Here is a 20,283-nt window from a genome sequence, read left to right as displayed (position 1 = left end):
AAATCAGCAGGGGATCAAATACTTTTCCCCTCACTGTAAGTATACGTTTCACTGATTCACTGATAAGTAAGTCTACACCTGTTGTCTACGAGGCGTGTGACAAATTGATTTGATTCGACACTGCAGTGGCACAACAGTGGGCAGAGGAGTAGCAGTTCCACATGAGCACACAAAGGCCCTTAATACCCAGCAGATACCAATGAGGGTTTAGTAGGGATCACAGCCAGCCACCCTCATTGTCTCGATTCAAATCTGCCTTCATATTTAGCAGGGCCCGATTTCTACTGTTCCTGTTTCATCTGGAGTTATTAAATTAGACTAACCTGCAGGTCTGCAATCTGGATGGACGAACAAAAAGATTGAGATCAAATTTGTCCTTGGGGTACTTGTGTAAACAAGCTATTATTCCATAGACTTGCCTTAGGCTGGTTGGATAGCTCATTTTCACCCTGTTACAGGGAGGTGTGAAACCAGGTGCAGAGGGTGTATTTGTCTCGGTACAGCCAACAAGACATTGTTAAATGTCTCCGAGGCGTGAAGGGAAAAACAGTGAAAGCCATTGGGTAGATCTCTAAGACAGGGCAGCTAATGAATCCATACAGTAGGATCGTCATTTGATCACTCTTTTGTTGCTGAGAATTTTCCTGCATGGCAGGAAATGTAAACATGTAGTGTACTTTGAGGTTTACAAAGGCTTCTAAAGTTAATAATGTCCACCCAAAAAAATCTGACTTAATCTGACCAAACAAAAAAATGTATCAACCCCTACAATTTTTTAAAATTAATTATAATCCACAAAATAATTCACATTTCCTGTTGCTGCAAGATTGTTTTCATTCTGTAGCAAACTGGCTCAAATTAAGATCCTACATCTTTTTACTGGTATATTTTACGTAATAGGATGTTCTTGTGGCTTGTTCTATGTTGGAAAGACTTACTTGACTACAGCTATTTACTTGTATTTTTTACATGATTATGTTTATAGAAAAGTATGTGGACACCGCTTCAAATGAGTGGATTCGGCTATTTCAGCCACACCCGTTTGCTGACAGGGGTATAAAATCAAGCACACAGCCATGCAATCTCCATAGACAAACATTGACAGTATAATGGCCTTACTGAAGAGCTCAGTGACTTTCAACATGGCACCGTCATAGGATGCCACCTTTCCAACAAATCAGTTCGTCAACCTTTTCTGCTCTGCTAGAGCTGCCACGGTCAACTGTAAGTGCTGTTACTGTGAAGTGGTAAACGTCTAGGAGCAACAACGTCTCAGCTGAAGTGCTGAAGCGCGTAGCGCGTACAATCATCTATCCTCGGTTGCAACACTCGCTACTGAGTTTCAAACTATCTCTGGAAGCAACGTCAGCACAAGAACTGTTCTTTGGGAGCTTCAAGAATTGGGTTTCCATGGCCAAGCAGCTGCACACAAGCCTAAGATCACCGTGCACAATGCCAAGCCTCGGCTGGAGTGGTGTAAAGCTCGCCGTCAGTTGGACTCTGGCAGTCTGACGGACGAATCTGGGTTTGGCGGATGCCAGGAAAACCATAGCTACCATAGTGCTAACTGTAAAATTTGGTGGAGGAGGAATAATGGTCTGGGGCTGTTTTTCATGGTTCGGGCTAGACCCCTTAGTTCCAGTGAAGGAAAATCTTAACACTAAAGCATACAATGACATTCTAGATGATTCTGTACTTCCAACTTTATGGCAACAGAGCGAGGTCCATACAGAAATTGTTTGTTGAGATCGATGTGGAAGAATTTGACTGGCCTGCACGGAGCCCTGACCTCAACCCCATCAAACACCTTTGGGATGAATTGGAACACCAACTGCGAGCCAGGCCTATCGCCCAACATCAGTGCCCGACCTCACTGATGCTCTTGTTGGAAAGCCTTCCCAGAAGAGTGGAGGCTGTTATAGCAGCAAAGGGGGGACCAAATCCATATTAACCACATGATTTTGGAATGAGATGTTGGACAAGTAGGTGTCCACATACTTTTGGTCATGTAGTGTATCTCATAGGATGCCCATGTATCCTGTTCTATATTGGAAAGAGATGCATTAATATTGATCCCTTTGAAAGCATATCATCTATGCATTTACACTATAACTCTGTAAAGATTTGCTAGTGTGTTTTCTCCCCCCTCGTGTTGTTTTTCAGCAACATTTTGGGGAGTAATGATATCAATATCGAAACCACACACTTTTCTGAATGAGCAGGCCTCTATTTACTGTGTGTGCTTAGTGGACCAGAGCCAGAGTGATATTGTCCAGCCTTAGGCTCCATGCTACATTATTCAACAACACCCTATCACTCTCTCTCTGCACGCTGCGGAACAGTCCAGGAACCAAACAAAAGAAAAAGCAGAAGTTGCTCTCTCTGAGCTCTTTGAAAAAGGGGAACTGTCCCAGCAAATAAACAAAATAAAACGGGAAGTCACAACAATTTGCATTGTCATCACAAGTAGTCTTTCTTTCTGAAAGGAGTGCCTGAAGCAATATTGCTACATAAATTAGCTGGCTGTATTCACTTTGTGGGGGAAATAAACTCAGACTTTCAGAAATGTGTTGTAGCGTGGGGCAATTCAAAACCCCGAAAATAGGCCAAGCAGCCCACATTAAGACCTGATACAAGCATTATCTCTCAGAATATCTCCTGGATGCAGCGGTAGTTGCTCTTGTTAAAGTGTAATGGACCCTTGTGGATAAAAGTTGAGCAAAAGTTAGCACCTCTCCTATTACTTTAAGATGCCTTACAACTTTATTGTCTCGACTTGCCTCCCAAACAGCAAGTGTTCTCCTTACTGTTTATAGGGGTATAAGAGGGCACTTAACAGAGAATGTTGACTTGAATTGGAATGTCTGTTGTTTTAAATTATACTGTCAATCCTCCACAAGAAACCTATTGAAATCATAGAAATATAGATAATAGAACAGAAATGGACATTTAATGGTGGGTGGACCGGATGCCATATTTGTGGTAGTAATTAGAAGTGAAATGTTCAATTCAATTTACATTTCAATGGTGTACCAGCTAAACTGCAGTGGTCTGAAGGGACAGGATATATGAATTATATTTCTACGATTGAAATGACCCACCCTATATTCAAGAGCACTGTCTGGTGTCTGTTGTTGGTCTTATATGTTAGCTTAGAGTTCTGTTGTTTTGTCCTTGTCGATTCCTTCATTATTTTCTGTATCTTGTATAGTACTAAACCATCTTTGAAAGTTTATAGTCCTTTTTTAAAGCTTTTTTATTTTAATGGTTGCTCTCAATGCAAAGAACTTTGTGATTTACATCTGTTAATGAAAAGCATTCGACAATTGTAATTTATTATTATTATTATGATGATGATGTTGTGTCTCAACTGCAAAAATATTGTATTTTACACGGTTTGAAGCTGGTGTAAAAAAACAAAAATAAAAGCCTCAAAAACAAAACTTCATAATGGAAGCATAGAAATAGTGCACATAGAACAGATCTGCTGCTTCTTAGACTTGCTTTCAAAGAAACAGATCGGGTCGGGTCGCCCTAAATGTACATATTGCAGCTTTAAGCACCAGTCTCAACGTCAACAGTGAAGAGGCGACTCCGGGATGCTGGCCTTCTAGGCAGAGTTGCAAAGAAAAAGCCATATCTCAGACTGGCCAATAAAAAGAAAAGATTAAGATGGGCAAAAGAACCGACACTGGACAGAGGAACTCTGCCTAGAAGGTCAGCATCCCGGAGTCGCCTCTTCACTGTTGACGTTGAGACTGGTGTTTTGCGGGTACTATTTAGTGAAGCTGCCAGTTGAGGACTTGTGAGGCGTCTGTTTCTCAAACGAGACACTCTAATGTACTTGTCCTCTTGCTCAGTTGTGCACCGGGGCCTGCCACTCTTTCTATTCTGATTAGAGCCAGTTTACGCTGTTCTGTGAAGGGAGTAGTACACAGCATTGTATGAGATCTTCAGTTTCTTGACAATTTCTCGCATGGAATAGCCCTCATTTCTCAGAACAAGAATAGACTGATGGGTTTCAGTAGAAAGTTCTTTGTTTCGGGACATTTTGAGCCTGTAATCGAACCCACAAATGCTGATGCTCCAGATACTCAACTAGTCTAAAGAAGGACAGTTTTATTGCTTCTTTAATCAGAACATCAGTTTTCAGCTGTGCTAACATAATTGCAAAATAGTTTTCTAAGGATCAATTAGGATTAATGATAAACTTAGATTAGCTAACACAACGTGACATTAGAACACAGGAGGGATGGTTGCTGATAATGGGCCTCTGTACGCCTATGTAGATATTCCATTAAAATCAGCCGTTTACAGCCACAATAATCATTTACAACATTAACAATGTCTACACGGTATTTCTGATCAATTTGATGTTATTTTAATGGACACATTTTTTTGCTTTTCTTTCAAAAACAAGGACATTTCTAAGTGACCCCAAACTTTTGAACAGTAGTGTATATCTCCGGATGTGTATATAGGGAAAGGGGGATACCTAGTCAGTTGTACAACTGAATGCCTTCAACTGAAATGTGTCTTCTGCATTTAACCCAACCCCTCTGAATCAGAGAGGTGCGGTGGGCTTCCATAATCAACATCCACGTCTTCGGCACCCGGGGAACAGTGGGTTAACTGCCTTGCTCAGGGGTAGAACGACAGATTTTTACCTTGTCAGCTCGGGGATTTGATCCCCAAATCACTAACCACTATTGTCACACCCTGACCATAGTTTGCTTTGTATGTTTCTATGTTTTGTTTGGTCAGGGTGTGATCTGAGTGGCATTCTATGTTGTGTGTCTAGTTTGTCTGTTTCTGTGTTTGGCCTGATATGGTTCTCAATCAGAGGCAGGTGTTAGTCATTGTCTCTGATTGGGAACCATATTTAGGTAGCCTGTTTGGTGTTGGGTTTTGTGGGTGATTGTCTCCTGTGTCAGTGCCACACGGGACTGTTTCGGGTTTACGTTTTTGTAGTTTATTCATGTATAGTTTTCTTATTAAAAACAAACATGAATTTCAACCACGCTGCATTTTGGTCCTGCTCTCCTTCGACGGAAAAATCCCGTAACAACTATACTGTGTATGTGTACAGTATCTGTTAGATAGTGGGAACTTTTCTACAGTGCCTTGCGAAAGTATTCGGCCCCCTTGAACTTTGCGACCTTTTGCCACATTTCAGGCTTCAAACATAAAGATATAAAACTGTATTTTTTTGTGAAGAATCAACAACAAGTGGGACACAATCATGAAGTGGATCGACATTTATTGGATATTTCAAACTCTTTTATCAAATCAAAAACTGAAAAATTGGGCGTGCAAAATTATTCAGCCCCTTTACTTTCAGTGCAGCAAACTCTCTCCAGAAGTTCAGTGAGGATCTCTGAATGATCCAATGTTGACCTAAATGACTAATGATGATAAATACAATCCACCTGTGTGTAATCAAGTCTCCGTATAAATGCACCTGCACTGTGATAGTCTCAGAGGTCCGTTAAAAGCGCAGAGAGCATCATGAAGAACAAGGAACACACCAGGCAGGTTCGAGATACTGTTGTGAAGAAGTTTAAAGCCGGATTTGGATACAAAAAGATTTCCCAAGCTTTAAACATCCCAAGGAGCACTGTGCAAGCGATAATATTGAAATGGAAGGAGTATCAGACCACTGCAAATCTACCAAGACCTGGCCGTCCCTCTAAACTTTCAGCTCATACAAGGAGAAGACTGATCAGAGATGCAGCCAAGAGGCCCATGATCACTCTGGATGAACTGCAGAGATCTACAGCTGAGGTGGGAGACTCTGTCCATAGGACAACAATCCTATGGATATTGCACAAATCTGGCCTTTATGGAAGAATGGCAAGAAGAAAGCCATTTCTTAAAGATATCCATAAAAAGTGTTGTTTAAAGTTTGCCACAAGCCACCTGGGGGAGACACCAAACATGTGGAAGAATGTGCTCTGGTCAGATGAAACCAAAATTGAACTTTTTGGCAACAATGCAAAACGTTATGTTTGGCGTAAAAGCAACACAGCTGAACACACCATCCCCACTGTCACATGGTGGTGGCAGCATCATGGTTTGGGCCTGCTTTTCTTCAGCAGGGACAGGGAAGATGGTTAAAATTGATGGGAAGATGGATGGAGCCAAATACAGGACCATTCTGGAAGAAAACCTGTTGGAGTCTGCAAAAGACCTGAGACTGGGATGGAGATTTGTCTTCCAACAAGACAATGATCCAAAACATAAAGCAAAATCTACAATGGAATGGTTCAAAAATAAACATATCCAGGTGTTAGAATGGCCAAGTCAAAGTCCAGACCTGAATCCAATCGAGAATCTGTGGAAAGAACTGAAAACTGCTGTTCACAAATGCTCTCCATCCAACCTCACTGAGCTCGAGCTGTTTTGCAAGGAGGAATGGGAAAAAATGTCAGTCTCTCGATGTGCAAAACTAATAGAGACATACCCCAAGCGGCTTACAGCTGTAATCGCAGCAAAAGGTGGCGCTACAAAGTATTAACTTAAGGGGGCTGAATAATTTTGCACGCCCAATTTTTCAGTTTTTGATTTGTTAAAAAAGTTTAAAATATCCAATAAATGTCGTTCCACTTCATGATTGTGTCCCATTTGTTGTTGATTCTTCACAAAAAAATACAGTTTTATATCTTTGTTTGAAGCCTGAAATGTGGCAAAAGGTCGCAAAGTTCAAGGGGGCCGAATACTTTCGCAAGGCACTGTATATTATTGCTATGAGAACGAGTTAGCTTGCATGCTCTAATTGTATTGGTCACATTAGCTCCCTGCTAACTCAGTTATTTCCATGCTAACAGACAAATCACAAATCTACAACCATCAACAGACTGTTGTCCTGCACATCTAATGTGCTTCCTTGTGTTTATCGTCAGGTTTTATTGTATTGTGTAAAATGGTTGTCATTGTTATGATGTTTGAAAACAAAATACCCAGTCTGATATTGACATGCATGCTTTGAATCACAAATCTACAACCATCAACATTATTATTATTATTATTATTATTTACCTTCATTTAACTAGGCAAGTATGAATTCTTATTTACAATGACAACCTAAGAACAGTGGGTTAACTGCCTTGTTCAGGGACCTGAACAACAGATTTTTACCTTGTCAGCTCAGGGATTTAGATCGAGCAACCTTCCAGTTACGAGCCCAACACTCTAACCACTAGGCTACCTGCCACCGCAACACACTGTTGTCCTGCATATCTAATGTGCTTTCTTGTGTCTATCATCAGAGTAAACACCAATCAACTGGGACCACTGGCTGGTTATTCCTTTCGTTAAAAACACCACACAATAGTTACGAAGTATGATCACATATACAACAGGATTTCACCTTGCAGTGAAATCCTTACTTTAAAGGCCTTATTAACTAACAATGCAGTTTTAAGAAAAACAACTGTTAAGAAAATATTTAAAAAGAAAAAGAGAAAATAGAAAAATAACAAATAATTAAAGAGCAACAATAAATTAACAGTAGCCTTATGCAGGGGGTACCGATGCAGAGTCAATGTGCGGGTACACAGGTTAGTCGAGGTAATTGAGGTAATATGTACATGTAGGTAGAGGTAGAGTGACAATGCGTAGATAATAAACAAAGAGTAGCAGCAGCGTAAAAATGGGGGTGGGGGGCTCAATGCACATAGTCCAGGTAGCCATTTGATTAGATGTTCATGTGTCTTATGGCTTTGGTGTAGAAGCTGTTAAGAAGCCTTTTGGACCAAGACTTGGTGCTCCGGTACCACTTGCAGTGTGGTAGCAGAGAGAACAGTCTATGACTAGGGTGGCTGCAGTCTTCGGCAATTTTTAGGGCCTTCCTCTGACACAGGCTGGTATAGAGGTTCTGGATGGCAGGAAGCTTGGCCCCAGTGATGTACTGGGCCTTACGCATTACCCTCTGTAGTGCCTTGCAGTCGGATGCTCTCGATGGTGCAGCTGTAGAACTTTTTGAGGATCTGAGGACCCATCGCAAACCTTTTCAGTCTCCTGAAGGGGAATAGGCGTTGTCGTGCCCTCTTCACGACTGTCTTGGTGTGTTTGGACCATGACTAAACTTACTCCACTACAGCACTGTCCATGAGAATGGAGGTATGCTCGGTCCTCCTTTTCCTGTAGTCCATGATCATCTCCTTAGTCTTGATCATGTTGAGGGAGAGGTTGTTATCCTGGCACAACATTGCCAGGTCTCTGACCTCCTCCCTATAGGCTGTCTCATCATTGCCGATGATCAGGCCTATCACTGTTGCATCGTCAGAAAACTTAATGATGGTGTTGGAGTCATGCTTGGCCATGCAGTCATGGGTGAACCAGGAGTGCAGGGGGGGACTGAGCACGCACCCCTGAGCCCCCCCCCCCCCCCCGTGTTGAGGATCAGCGTGACAGATGTGTTGTTACCTACCCTTACCACCTGGGGGCGGCCCGTCAGGAAGTCCGGGATCCAGTTGCAGAGGGAGGCGTTTAGTCCCAGGGTCCTTAGCTTAGTGATTAGCTTTGAGGGCACTATGGTGTTGAACGCTGAGCCGTAGTCAATGAATAGCATTCTCACGTGTTCATTTTGTCCAGGTGGGAAAGGGCAGTGTGGAGTGCAGTATACATTACGTCATCTGTGGATCTGTTGGGGCGGTATGCAAATTGGAGTGTGTCTAGGGTTTCTGGGATGATGGTGTTGATGTGAGCCATGACCAGCCTTTCAAAGCACTTCATGGCTACAGACGTGAGTGCTACGGGTCCGTAGTCATTTAGGCGGGTTACCTTAGTGTTCTTGGGCACAGGCAGTATGGTGGTCTGCTTGAAACATGTTGGTATTACAGACTCAGACAGGGAGAGGTTGAAAATGTCAGTGAAGACACTTTCCAGTTGGTCAGCGCATGCTCGCAGTACACATCCTGGTAATCTGTCTGGCCCTGCGGCCTTGTGAATGTTGACCTGTTTAAAGGTCTTACTCACATCGGCTGCGGAGAGCGTGATCACACAGTCTTCCCGGAACAGCTGGTGCCTCGAACCCAGCCAGCTGTATGTTAGCCATGTTATCGTTCAGCCACGACTCGGTGAAACATAAGATGTTACAGTTTTTAATGTCCCGTTGGTAGGATAGTGTTGATCAGAGCTCATCCAGTTTGTTATCCAATGACTGCACATTGGCTAATAGGACTGATGTCAGAGGTGGAATACCCACTCACCGTCGGATCCTTACAAGGCACCCTGACTTACCCCCCCGATATCTCCGTCTCTTCTTTATGCGAATGATGGGGATTTGGGCCTTGTCCGGTGTCTGAAGTACATCCTTCGCGGCCGACTCGTTAAAGAAAAAAATCTTCGTCCATTACGAGGTGAGTAATCGCTGCACTGATATCCCAAAGCTCTTTTCGGTCATAAGAGACGGTGGCAGAAGCAGTATGTACAAAAAAATACATTTAAATTAACGCAAAAAAACACACAATAGCACAATTGTTTAGGAGTCTGTAAAAAGGTAGCCTAACGGCGCCATGCACATAATGGTTTGGTGTGTGTGTGTGTGTGTGTGTGTGCGCGTGCATGCACGTATGCAGTGTGTGTGTGTGTGTGCGCGTGCATGCACGTATGCAGTGTATGCGTGTGTGTGTTAAGATAGTTCAATACCGTGTGACAGGGTTTAAAAAGACACTAAGAGGCTTCATCCAAGGCCATTTCTTTGTGTGCCGGTTTGGGGGGTTATTTAAAGCATGTGTGTGTCTGTGAGTCATCTGTCTGTACATGTGTGTGCAGAATTTGTGTGGGCAGCCTTTGAGTCAATGTTGGTTGGTTGGTGTGTGTTTATATGAGCATGGGTGACTCTGTGGTGAGTTAGGGCTGTTCTGGGGATTGAAGGCTGACTTTGGCAGGGAGAGGCAGACAAGGTTGACTGCCCATCCGTAGGTAAATCAATAGAAGCGGCAACGTGTCTCTCTTTCTGGAGAGGGTCTCAATGACATGTGTATGTGAATGTGTATGCCTGCATACAGTATATTAGTGTAATGCAAAGGCTACTTTCTCCACATGGACTTGTGTGTACCGCGTGTTTGTGCACGTGAGTGTAGCTCTAATACTGCCCTTAAGCGAACACACACACACACACACTCCCGGACACACACTGCGTCACTGCTCTGCTGTCTCAATGACCTCACAATAACTGCCCGACTGGCTACATGTCCTTATTTAAAAGCTCTAATGTCATCCCACAACCCACAACAAAACAGGGCTCCATTATATACAGAGCACTTTTCATCTGTCTAGCTATGCACATATCCGGTAACATACAGTAATACTTGGATGGTGCAATATTGACTGTACTTTACTCCCATGCAAGCCGTTTTCCATAAAGTAAGTGTATGATACACTACATGACCAAAAGTATGTGGACACCTGCTTTTTGTACATCTCATTCCAATATCATGGAGTTGGTCCCCCCTTTGCTGCTATAACAGCCTCCACTTGTCTGGGATGGCTTTCCACTAGATGTTGGAACATTGCTGCGGGGACATGCTTCCATTCAGCCACAAGAGCATCAGTGAGGTCGGGCACTGATGTTGGGCGATTAGGCCTGGCTCGCAGTTGGTGTTCCAATTCATCCCAAAGGTATTCGACTGGGTTCAGGTCAGGGCTCTGTGCAGGCCAGTCAAATTCTTCCACACCGATCTTGACAAATCCTTTCTGTATGGACCTTACTTTGTACACTTGCGCATTGTCATGCTGAAACAGGAAAGGACCTTCCCCAAACTGTTGCCACAAATTTGGAACCACGGAATCGTTTAGAATGTCATTGTATGCTGTAGAGTTAAGATTTACCTTCACAGCCCCGGACCATAATTCTTCCTCCACCAAACTTTACAGTTGGCACTATGCATTGGGGCAGGTAGCGTTCTCCAAACCCAGATTCATCTGTCGGACTGCCAGATGGTGAAGCATGATTCATTACTCCAGAGAACGCGTTTCCACTGCTTCAGAGTCCAATGGCAGAGAGCTTTACACCACTCCAGCCAACGTTTGGCATTGTGCATGGTAATTTTAGGCTTGTGTGCGACTGCTTGGCCATGGAAACGTATTTCATGAAGCTCCCGCCAAACAGTTAATGTGTTGACATTTCTTCCAGAGGCAGTTTGGAACTCGGTAGAGAGTGTTGCAACCGAGGACAGATGATTTTTACACACCACGCGCTTCAGCACTCAGCACTTAAATATACTGGTGCCGTTCTGCTGCTCCTAGACGTTTCCACTTCACAGTAACAGCACTTACAGTTGACCTGACTCGTTGGAAAGGTGGCATCCTATGACGGTGCCATGTTGAAAGTCACTGAGCTCTTCAGTAAGGCCATTCTACTGCCATTGTTTGTCTATGGAGATTGCATGGCCTTGTGCTCAATTTTATACACCTGTCAGCAACGGGTGTGGCTGAAAAAGTCGAATCCACTAATGTGAAGGGGTGTCCTCATACTTTTGTAAAATATAGTGTATATACAGAGCACCATATTCAACTAGATATCTTCTGGAAATTCTTTATTCTATCTAATTTTTTATAAAAAGCATTGGATGAACATGATCTATGGTATGATGACAAAGCAGGGTGTGTGTGCCAGGGTGCCTTTACCTGGAGGTGAAGGTTTTCTTCTTGATCTGCGAGGCCAGTGCCATGCTATGGGACATTTGGTGGGACTGCTCTTCCTGGACCCGTGTCATCAGCGTCTTGGTTGCCATGGTGAACCCCTGACCAACACCTGTGGAGGTAGGAGGTAGGAGAGATGAGAGAGGGATGAAGGGAGGAGGATGTATCATCTAACATTGCACAGTAGCCACGCTCAAGGTCCTAAACGATATCTTAGCCGCCATCGATAAGAAACATTACTGTGCAGCCGTATTCATTGATCTGGCCAAGGCTTTCGACTCTGTCAATCACCACATCCTCATCGGCAGACTCGACAGCCTTGGTTTCTCAAATGATTGCCTCGCCTGGTTCACCAACTACTTCTCTGATAGAGTTCAGTGTGTCAAATCGGAGGGTCTGCTGTCCGGACCTCTGGCAGTCTCTATGGGGGTGCTACAGGGTTCAATTCTTGGACCGACTCTCTTCTCTGTATACATCAATGAGGTCGCTCTTGCTGCTGTTGAGTCTCTGATCCACCTCTACGCAGACGACACCATTCTGTATACTTCTGGCCCTTCTTTGGACACTGTGTTAACAACCCTCCAGGCAAGCTTCAATGCCATACAACTCTCCTTCCGTGGCCTCCAATTGCTCTTAAATACAAGTAAAACTAAATGCATGCTCTTCAACCGATCACTACCTGCACCTACCCGCCTGTCCAACATCACTACTCTGGACGGCTCTGACTTAGAATAAGTGGACAACTACAAATACTTAGGTGTCTGGTTAGACTGTAAACTCTCCTTCCAGACCCATATCAAACATCTCCAATCCAAAGTTAAATCTAGAATTGGCTTCCTATTTCGCAACAAAGCATCCTTCACTCATGCTGCCAAACATACCCTTGTAAAACTGACCATCCTACCAATCCTCGACTTTGGCGATGTCATTTACAAAATAGCCTCCAATACCCTACTCAACAAATTGGATGCAGTCTATCACAGTGCAATCCGTTTTGTCACCAAAGCCCCATATACTACCCACCATTGCGACCTGTACGCTCTCGTTGGCTGGCCCTCGCTTCATACTCGTCGCCAAACCCACTGGCTCCATGTCATCTCAAGACCCTGCTAGGTAAAGTCCCCCCTTATCTCAGCTCGCTGGTCACCATAGCATCTCCCACCTGTAGCACACGCTCCAGCAGGTATATCGCTCTAGTCACCCCCAAAACCAATTCTTTCTTTGGCCGCCTCTCCTTCCAGTTCTCTGCTGCCAATGACTGGAACGAACTACAAAAATCTCTGAAACTGGAAACACTTATCTCCCTCACTAGCTTTAAGCACCAACTGTCAGAGCAGCTCACAGATTACTGCACCTGTACATAGCCCACCTATAATTTAGCCCAAACAACTACCTCTTTCCCTACTGTATTTTATTTATTTATTTATTTTGCTCCTTTGCACCCCATTATTTTTATTTCTACTTTGCACATTCTTCCATTGCAAAACTACCATTCCAGTGTTTTACTTGCTATATTGTATTTACTTTGCCACCATGGCCTTTTTTGCCTTTACCTCCCTTCTCACCTCATTTGCTCACAAAGACTTGTTTATACTGTATTATTGACTGTATGTTTGTTTTACTCCATGTGTAACTCTGTGTCGTTGTATCTGTCGAACTGCTTTGCTTTATCTTGGCCAGGTCGCAATTGTAAATGAGAACTTGTTCTCAACTTGCCTACCTGGTTAAATAAAGGTGAAATAAAAAAAATAAAAAAAACAGTAGGACCACTCTGTGAGTTGACATGTCGGAGACTCGCAAAGGAACGCTACAGAGATCTCTTTTCACTTTCATTGTGAGGAATATGTACATTTATGACCATAGTAATTATGCTCATGGTGGATCTCAAATAGCCAGGTGTCAATGGAAATGCATCCAAAACCTGTAATATCGTATTAGCACAACAACAACACATATCCAATGCGTTGTTTTGTGTTTGAAGTAAAGACAGGTGCAGCTGGCATTATGAAAGGTGTGCTTCGGGCCTCTGTTAAATGAACTGGCCCTTTGTGGGCCATTGAGCGAGTTATAATTCATTAGTTCAGGTCTGCCACCATGCCGCTGCCTGCCACCCAAGCAGTCATTAATCACTCCCTGCTCTGGGGGAGGCCGACAGTGCAGCTCGCCCAACCAACAGAACCAGGCCAGAGCCTGAGTGATAACTTCCTTCACCCACCCCCACAAGCAACTGTCACCAGTGTTAGCGCGTTAGCATTATAAACACCCTCATTTGTTTTTCCTTCTGGTCTGTTCAAATTACATTGGACGACCTGGGCTAACGTTAGCGAGTGGCTAGTGTCTAATGCTTTAATGCTTTGAATGACATTGCAGTGAGCCTGCTGGTCTGACGTTAGCAAGCGGCTGATGGCAAACGCTTCAGCAGGATAGCATCCCCACTGGTTTCCCTTCACAGCTCATTGTTGTGCAAAACTAAAGGGTTGTTTGTGCACAGGTGGTAAAAAGGTCAACCTCCAGCGTATTAAAATGCATCTGTCTTAGCTGGTGCGTGCCTGGATACCTGGACCCCTGTGGAGAAAGTGGAGAGTAATGTTCTTTCTGCTCACAATGCAATTGCCCCTATGTCTTGAGTAGACTGCACAGTCCAACTCTCTGATGAGAAAAGACAAAGTAACATGGGGATGAATTATTTGTTATTTGGTAGATCATGGATTGTCTGAACAACACGTGGGCTTTACCTAATCGTCCTGAGAGAGTAATTTCAACTCATATCCATGAAGGCTGCCAAACGTAGAGACTCTTTTGACACTCAACCAGCTTGAGATATGATTGGAGTATCTGTCCATAGGACCACTTTAAGCCATACACTCCACAGAGCTGGGCTTTACAGAAGTGTGGCCAGAAAAAAAGCCATTGCTTAAAGAAAGAAATAAGCAAACACGTTTGGTGTTCACCAAAAGGCGTGTGGGAGACTCTCCAAACATATGGTAGAAGGTACTCTGGTCAGAGAAGACTAAAATTGGGTGAATAGTTATGCACTCTCAATTTCTGTTTTTTTTTTGTCTTACTTCTTGTGGAGACAAAGGGAAATGTCCTAGACTATGCAAAGCTCAGCATAATAGTAACATGAATTATTTGCATATGGAGGCCGTTGAGGCTACTCCATGGAGGAAGAGGATGACTTTCAACCACCTGAATTTGAGGAAAAATTAAGAAATAATACAAACACTGAAACATAGTCAAACATTTTTGTAAACACATATGCCATCCCATTGGCCAGTGTTGGAAAAAGTACACTTGAGTGAAAGTAAAGATACTTTAATAGAAAATGACTCAAGTAAAAGTGAAAGTCACCCAGTAAAATAATACTTGAGTAAAAGTCTAAAAGTATTTGGTTTTAAATATACTTAAAAATACTTAAGCATGAAAAGTAAAAGTATAAATAAGTTCAAATTCCTTCAAATAAACAAACCAGATGGCACCATTTTCTTGTTTTGTTTAAAATGTATGGATAGCCAGGGGCACACTCCAACACTCAGACATCATTTACAAAAGAAGCATGTGTGTTTAGTGAGTACGCCAGATCAGAGATAGGGATGACCAGGGATGTTCTCTTGATAAGTACGTGAATTGAACCATTTTCCAGTCCTGCTAAGCATTGAAAATGTAATGAGTACTTTTGGGCGGCAGGGAAATTGTATGGAGTAAAACTTACATTCTTTTCTTTAGGAATGTAGTGAAGTAAATGTAAAAGTTGTCCAAAATATGAATAGTAAAGTAAAGTACAGATACCCCAAAAAGAAACTTAAGTAGTTCTCTAAATCATTTTTACTAAAGTACTTTGCACCACTGCCATTGGCTTATTTAAAAGTCCATCATTCTCCCTTACTCAATAAGTCACCAGACGCTAATTGTCATTGGGTTACTTTCCCAGTACTGGTTTTCACTATATATTCATGTGAAGTTTATGACCCTTGCAATGTATCCTTAACACGTCCTTGTGGATGAGACTCCGTTGGAAAGAAAATAGGAAGTGATTACATCATGACATCACGGTGTACCGTAAGGGTGAATTAAAAAGCCACTTACGTTTGTCTTTGAAGAAAGGGTTATACTCCACAGGCCCTCAAGATGAGCATGAAGGACACACGTCTCTCTCTCTCTCTGTCCCCTGTCCACCTTTCACTGTCTGTCTCTCTCAATTGCTGTCTCTCTCTCTCTTAATCTCCCTGCCTCACCTGTCTTTACAGTACCTCTATTCTTTCTCTCCGGTGCTCCTCGTTCTGCCTCTCCCTGTATGAGCAGTGAAGGTGAACCTGGACACAAAGTGTCCTTCACGAAGAGAATGTGGCCAAACACAATGCACTCAAGGTGGTAAATATAGACTACTGACACGTCCCCTCCGGTGCCCCCACCACCAAACCCCGAACCCCCACCCACACCCACACCCACACCGGCCAATGCCATCCAGCCAGATAGACTTACAGTCAGCACTGCAGACCTGCGGCCAAGGATGCCACAGTAGCAACAATAGAACAACACAATAGGGTTGAGGGTTGAGTGGACTGTATGATCTAGGCAGCTGAAAGCAGCAGCTGGAATGACCACAGGGGAAACGATGCCTAAGGTATTCCACCAACTGTCTGATCAGTATCTGTCAGGTTGGCATGAGTGTGAATATATGGTTGACTTTATGTGGTGAACGTGTCTATAAAACAAAATCATCTTAAACCTATTGGTAGTTGAACATTCACAGAAAATGGGGGGTGGGGGCTAGTCCATTCTCTGTGTTCCTCTTCATCTGGCCCCATAATGGCCTTGCCTCATAATTGAGACCAAGGGCGAGATGGGTAAAGACAGAGCCTAGATAAAACAGCCTGGGTCTCTTCTATTGAAAGACTGGCTTTGAACACCCTCTCAAAGAACAAGGGTTATTAGTGTTTTGTATTCGCACCTGAGATCCAGTCATGCCATTCCTCCTTTCAAACCTCTCCCTTTATCTCGCAGACTACTTTTCTGTCCTTGATTTCTTTCTCTATCAACCCCCCTCTCCTGCCTGTATCTCCCTCCCCTCTCCACTCACCCTCCCCTCTCACTCACTTTTGTCTCTCCCCTGATCCAAGTTCCTCTCTTTCTTCCCCTCCTCCCTCACCCCCCCCCCCCTTCTCTGTCTCCTTTTATCCTTTTACAGTGATCTCTGATTAGTCCTTGAAGATTGCACACTGTTCTACACTATTAAACATGGAGCTCAGACTGGCCGGAGAGAGAGAGAGAGAGACGGCAGCTGGGTGATATGGACAAAAAATCTATTTCGCTATAACATTTGACTGCTGAACGATATCAGCAAAATGCCTGTGATCGCTATGGTCGGTGTCGATCATTTTTTGGTTTATCATCCCAGCTCTAGTGTGTGTGTGTTTGCGCGTGCATGCACGTCTGCATGTGTTTTAGTGTATGCGTGTGTGTGTTAGTTCAATGCCGTGTGACAGGGTTTAAAAAGACACTAAGAGGCTTCATCCAAGGCCATCTCTTTGTGTGCCGGGTTGGGGGGTTATTTAAAGCATTTACTGTCCACACCTGCCTCTGGTGTATCAGTAAACAATGCAAGCTGGACTTGCCAGCCCCCTCTTCTCATCATATACCACCAGTGACAGTCTGACTAAGAATAACTGGACTGCCCCTGCCAGAACAAAGCAGCTGAAGAGACCAGCTTTATTAGTTCCTGTTGTAATGGAGAATCTAGCTCCACTTACCGTACAAATCAGTGATCAGTCAGTCAGTAATGTTATAAATACACCATTGTAGTGACATACAAGTGACACATCAATTTAGGTGACACTTAACTAACATGTCAGCTTAAAGTGGCATGCTGTATAGCTACAATGGTTAAATGCCACTATTTGGACATTCTAATGAGACCCCTCTTTTACAACTCTCTCCAATATGACACCCACCCGCTGTCGACATGGCACTCCACATCCTCAAGCCCGCTGGTGTAACTGCTTACTGACTATAAACTGTAACGTTACTGCATGATTGTAGCGGGTTTACTAACACATTAGTTATATTAGCTATGTTGACTAGGACGTTACTTTAGCTAACATGGGGACAACGACGTAGGCTGTGTGTAACGATGTAGGCTGTGTAAGTTTTTTTCCGCCTGGTCACGTACAGCTGATGTGTTGTTCACTGAAGTCTACAAACGAAGGGAAAAGGTGAGAGGAGGAGAGTGCATAGAAGTTAGAAGGAATACAATGTGGCTGTTTTGATCAGGGGTGTATTTATTCCACTGATTCTGTTGAAAACGTTTCTTAAACGGAAGCAATCGAAACGGCGATAAAAATACCTGAATTTGTCCAATCGAAACTCTTGTTTGCAACTGTTGGACTAATGATTACACCCTAGATAAGCTAGATGCAGGTAAGAGTGTGAAAGACGGTATTGAACGTGTCACTATCTGTCCATGTGTCACTGTCTGTCATCTCAACTGTTTCAATCGACCTGTGTGAACCTACGTTGTAAATTCATAGGATAGGTTGTAGCGACCTCATGATGGGTATAGGGAAAACTAGAGTATCATGTAGTAGCCTAAACCTCTCGATGTTACGTTGAACTGGGTGAATGGAATATGAATGACAGTTATCCAACATGCTGTAATAGAAATAAGGCCATGCTCATGGAAAACATTATTGTCGTCCCTCATCGTAAACGGCACTGACTGTCAGTGCAAAGACCCATTTCCCCGCTACGTCATGAAAAGTTGCAAGCACAGTTCCGAATCAGAAAGCGGTTTGTTTGCATGGCAGTAAATACGATCACATCCAAATTCAGATGCAGTTCATGGAAGTCAGAAAACGGGTAATCAGATGGTTATTGTCAACATTACAACATCGCAGATGTCTTTTGAGGGTTGATTACCTCGCAAGCTAACAAGCCAACGAGGCAAGGTAAAGTATCACAAATGGAGCTACTTAAACCAGAAGAATAATATACTTGTTGAGCATAGCTATAGCCATCAGTCTTGTGTGTTTTCATGGTCATGACTCACTCACTGCTACGTTTGTCAAGATCCCGGCATCCGTTTACAGCTATCTGCTTGGGGGCTTTTAGTTGAGAGGGTGCACGAACATTACTCGAACATGTCTTTTTCGCTTGTAAACCAAAAATTGCTCTGTATCTTCAACCTAATAAACTTACCAAACATGGGCTACCAGACATGAAGCTTCTCATCCTGTGTGTTGGTTTTTGTAGTTGTTGAAAGACATCAATTTAGCATTAGCATTATATTTCATGGGCAAAGTTGGCATCTTGCCATCATATCAGGCAACTGTGTGAGAAACAGAGTCCAGCTTGCTCCTCAATCAAACTGTCAGATCAGAACAAAACTTAATTAGCGACGAGCCATGCATATACAGTGCCTTGCGAAAGTATTCGGCCCCCTTGAACTTTGCGACCTTTTGCCACATTTCAGGCTTCAAACATAAAGATATAAAACTGTATTTTTTTGTGAAGAATCAACAACAAGTTGGACACAATCATGAAGTGGAACGACATTTATTGGATATTTCAAACTTTTTTAACAAATCAAAAACTGAAAAATTGGGCGTGCAAAATTATTCAGCCCCTTTACTTTCAATGCAGCAAACTCTCTCCAGAAGTTCAGTGAGGATCTCTGAATGATCCAATGTTGACCTAAATGACTAATGATGATAAATACAATCCACCTGTGTGTAATCAAGTCTCTGTATGAATGCACCTGCACTGTAATAGTCTCAGAGGTCCGTTAAAAGCGCAGAGAGCATCATGAAGAACAAGGAACACACCAGGCAGGTCCGAGATACTGTTGTGAAGAAGTTTAAAGCCGGATTTGGATACAAAAAGATTTCCCAAGCTTTAAACATCCCAAGGAAGACTGTTCAAGCGATAATATTGAAATGGAAGGAGTATCAGACCACTGCAAATCTACCAAGACCTGGCCGTCCCTCTAAACTTTCAGCTCATACAAGGAGAAGACTGATCAGAGATGCCGCCAAGAGGCCCATGATCACTCTGGATGAACTGCAGAGATCTACAGCTGAGGTGGGAGACTCTGTCCATAGGACAACAATCAGTCGTATATTGCACAAATCTGGCCTTTATGGAAGAGTGGCAAGAAGAAAGCCATTTCTTAAAGATATCCATAAAAAGTGTCGTTTAAAGTTTGCCACAAGCCACCTGGGAGACACACCAAACATGTGGAAGAAGGTGCTCTGGTCAGATGAAACCAAAATTGAACTTTTTGGCAACAATGCAAAACGTTATGTTTGGCGTAAAAGCAACACAGCTGAACACACCATCCCCACTGTCAAACATGGTGGTGGCAGCATCATGGTTTGGGCCTGCTTTTCTTCAGCAGGGACAGGGAAGATGGTTCAAATTGATGGGAAGATGGATGGAGCCAAATACAGGACCATTCTGGAAGAAAACCTGATGGATTCTGCAAAAGACCTGAGACTGGGACGGAGATTTGTCTTCCAACAAGACAATGATCCAAAACATAAAGCAAAATCTACAATGGAATGGTTCAAAAATAAACATATCTAGGTGTTAGAATGGCCAAGTCAAAGTCCAGTCTCTCGATGTGCAAAACTGATAGAG

General features: G+C 43.2%; 1 protein-coding gene across 2 annotated transcripts in view; it reads right to left on the bottom strand.

Moving 5' to 3' along the window:
• The window catches only part of myom3 (myomesin 3), a 78,258-nt gene extending 62,161 nt beyond the window's left edge, over positions 1–16,097 (bottom strand). Inside the window, exons 1-2 of one of the 2 annotated variants that reach the window (XR_005042478.2) lie at positions 15,736–16,097; positions 11,635–11,761 (exon numbers count right to left, since the gene is read on the bottom strand). Coding sequence is in view for 1 of the 2 variants with exons in the window: in XM_021595286.3 (XP_021450961.2) it covers positions 11,635–11,741 (107 nt within the window). In the remaining variant the exon portion in view is untranslated. The remainder of the gene's footprint in view (positions 1–11,634; positions 11,762–15,735) is intronic. The other variant, XM_021595286.3, reaches the window with a different exon arrangement.
• Positions 16,098–20,283: the final 4,186 nt, after the last annotated feature.

Source organism: Oncorhynchus mykiss, chromosome 3 (genome assembly GCF_057628025.1).
Source record: "Oncorhynchus mykiss isolate SJ-2025 chromosome 3, ASM5762802v1, whole genome shotgun sequence".
Taxonomy (NCBI): domain Eukaryota; kingdom Metazoa; phylum Chordata; class Actinopteri; order Salmoniformes; family Salmonidae; genus Oncorhynchus; species Oncorhynchus mykiss.
This window is presented reverse-complemented; position numbering and strand designations above follow the sequence as displayed.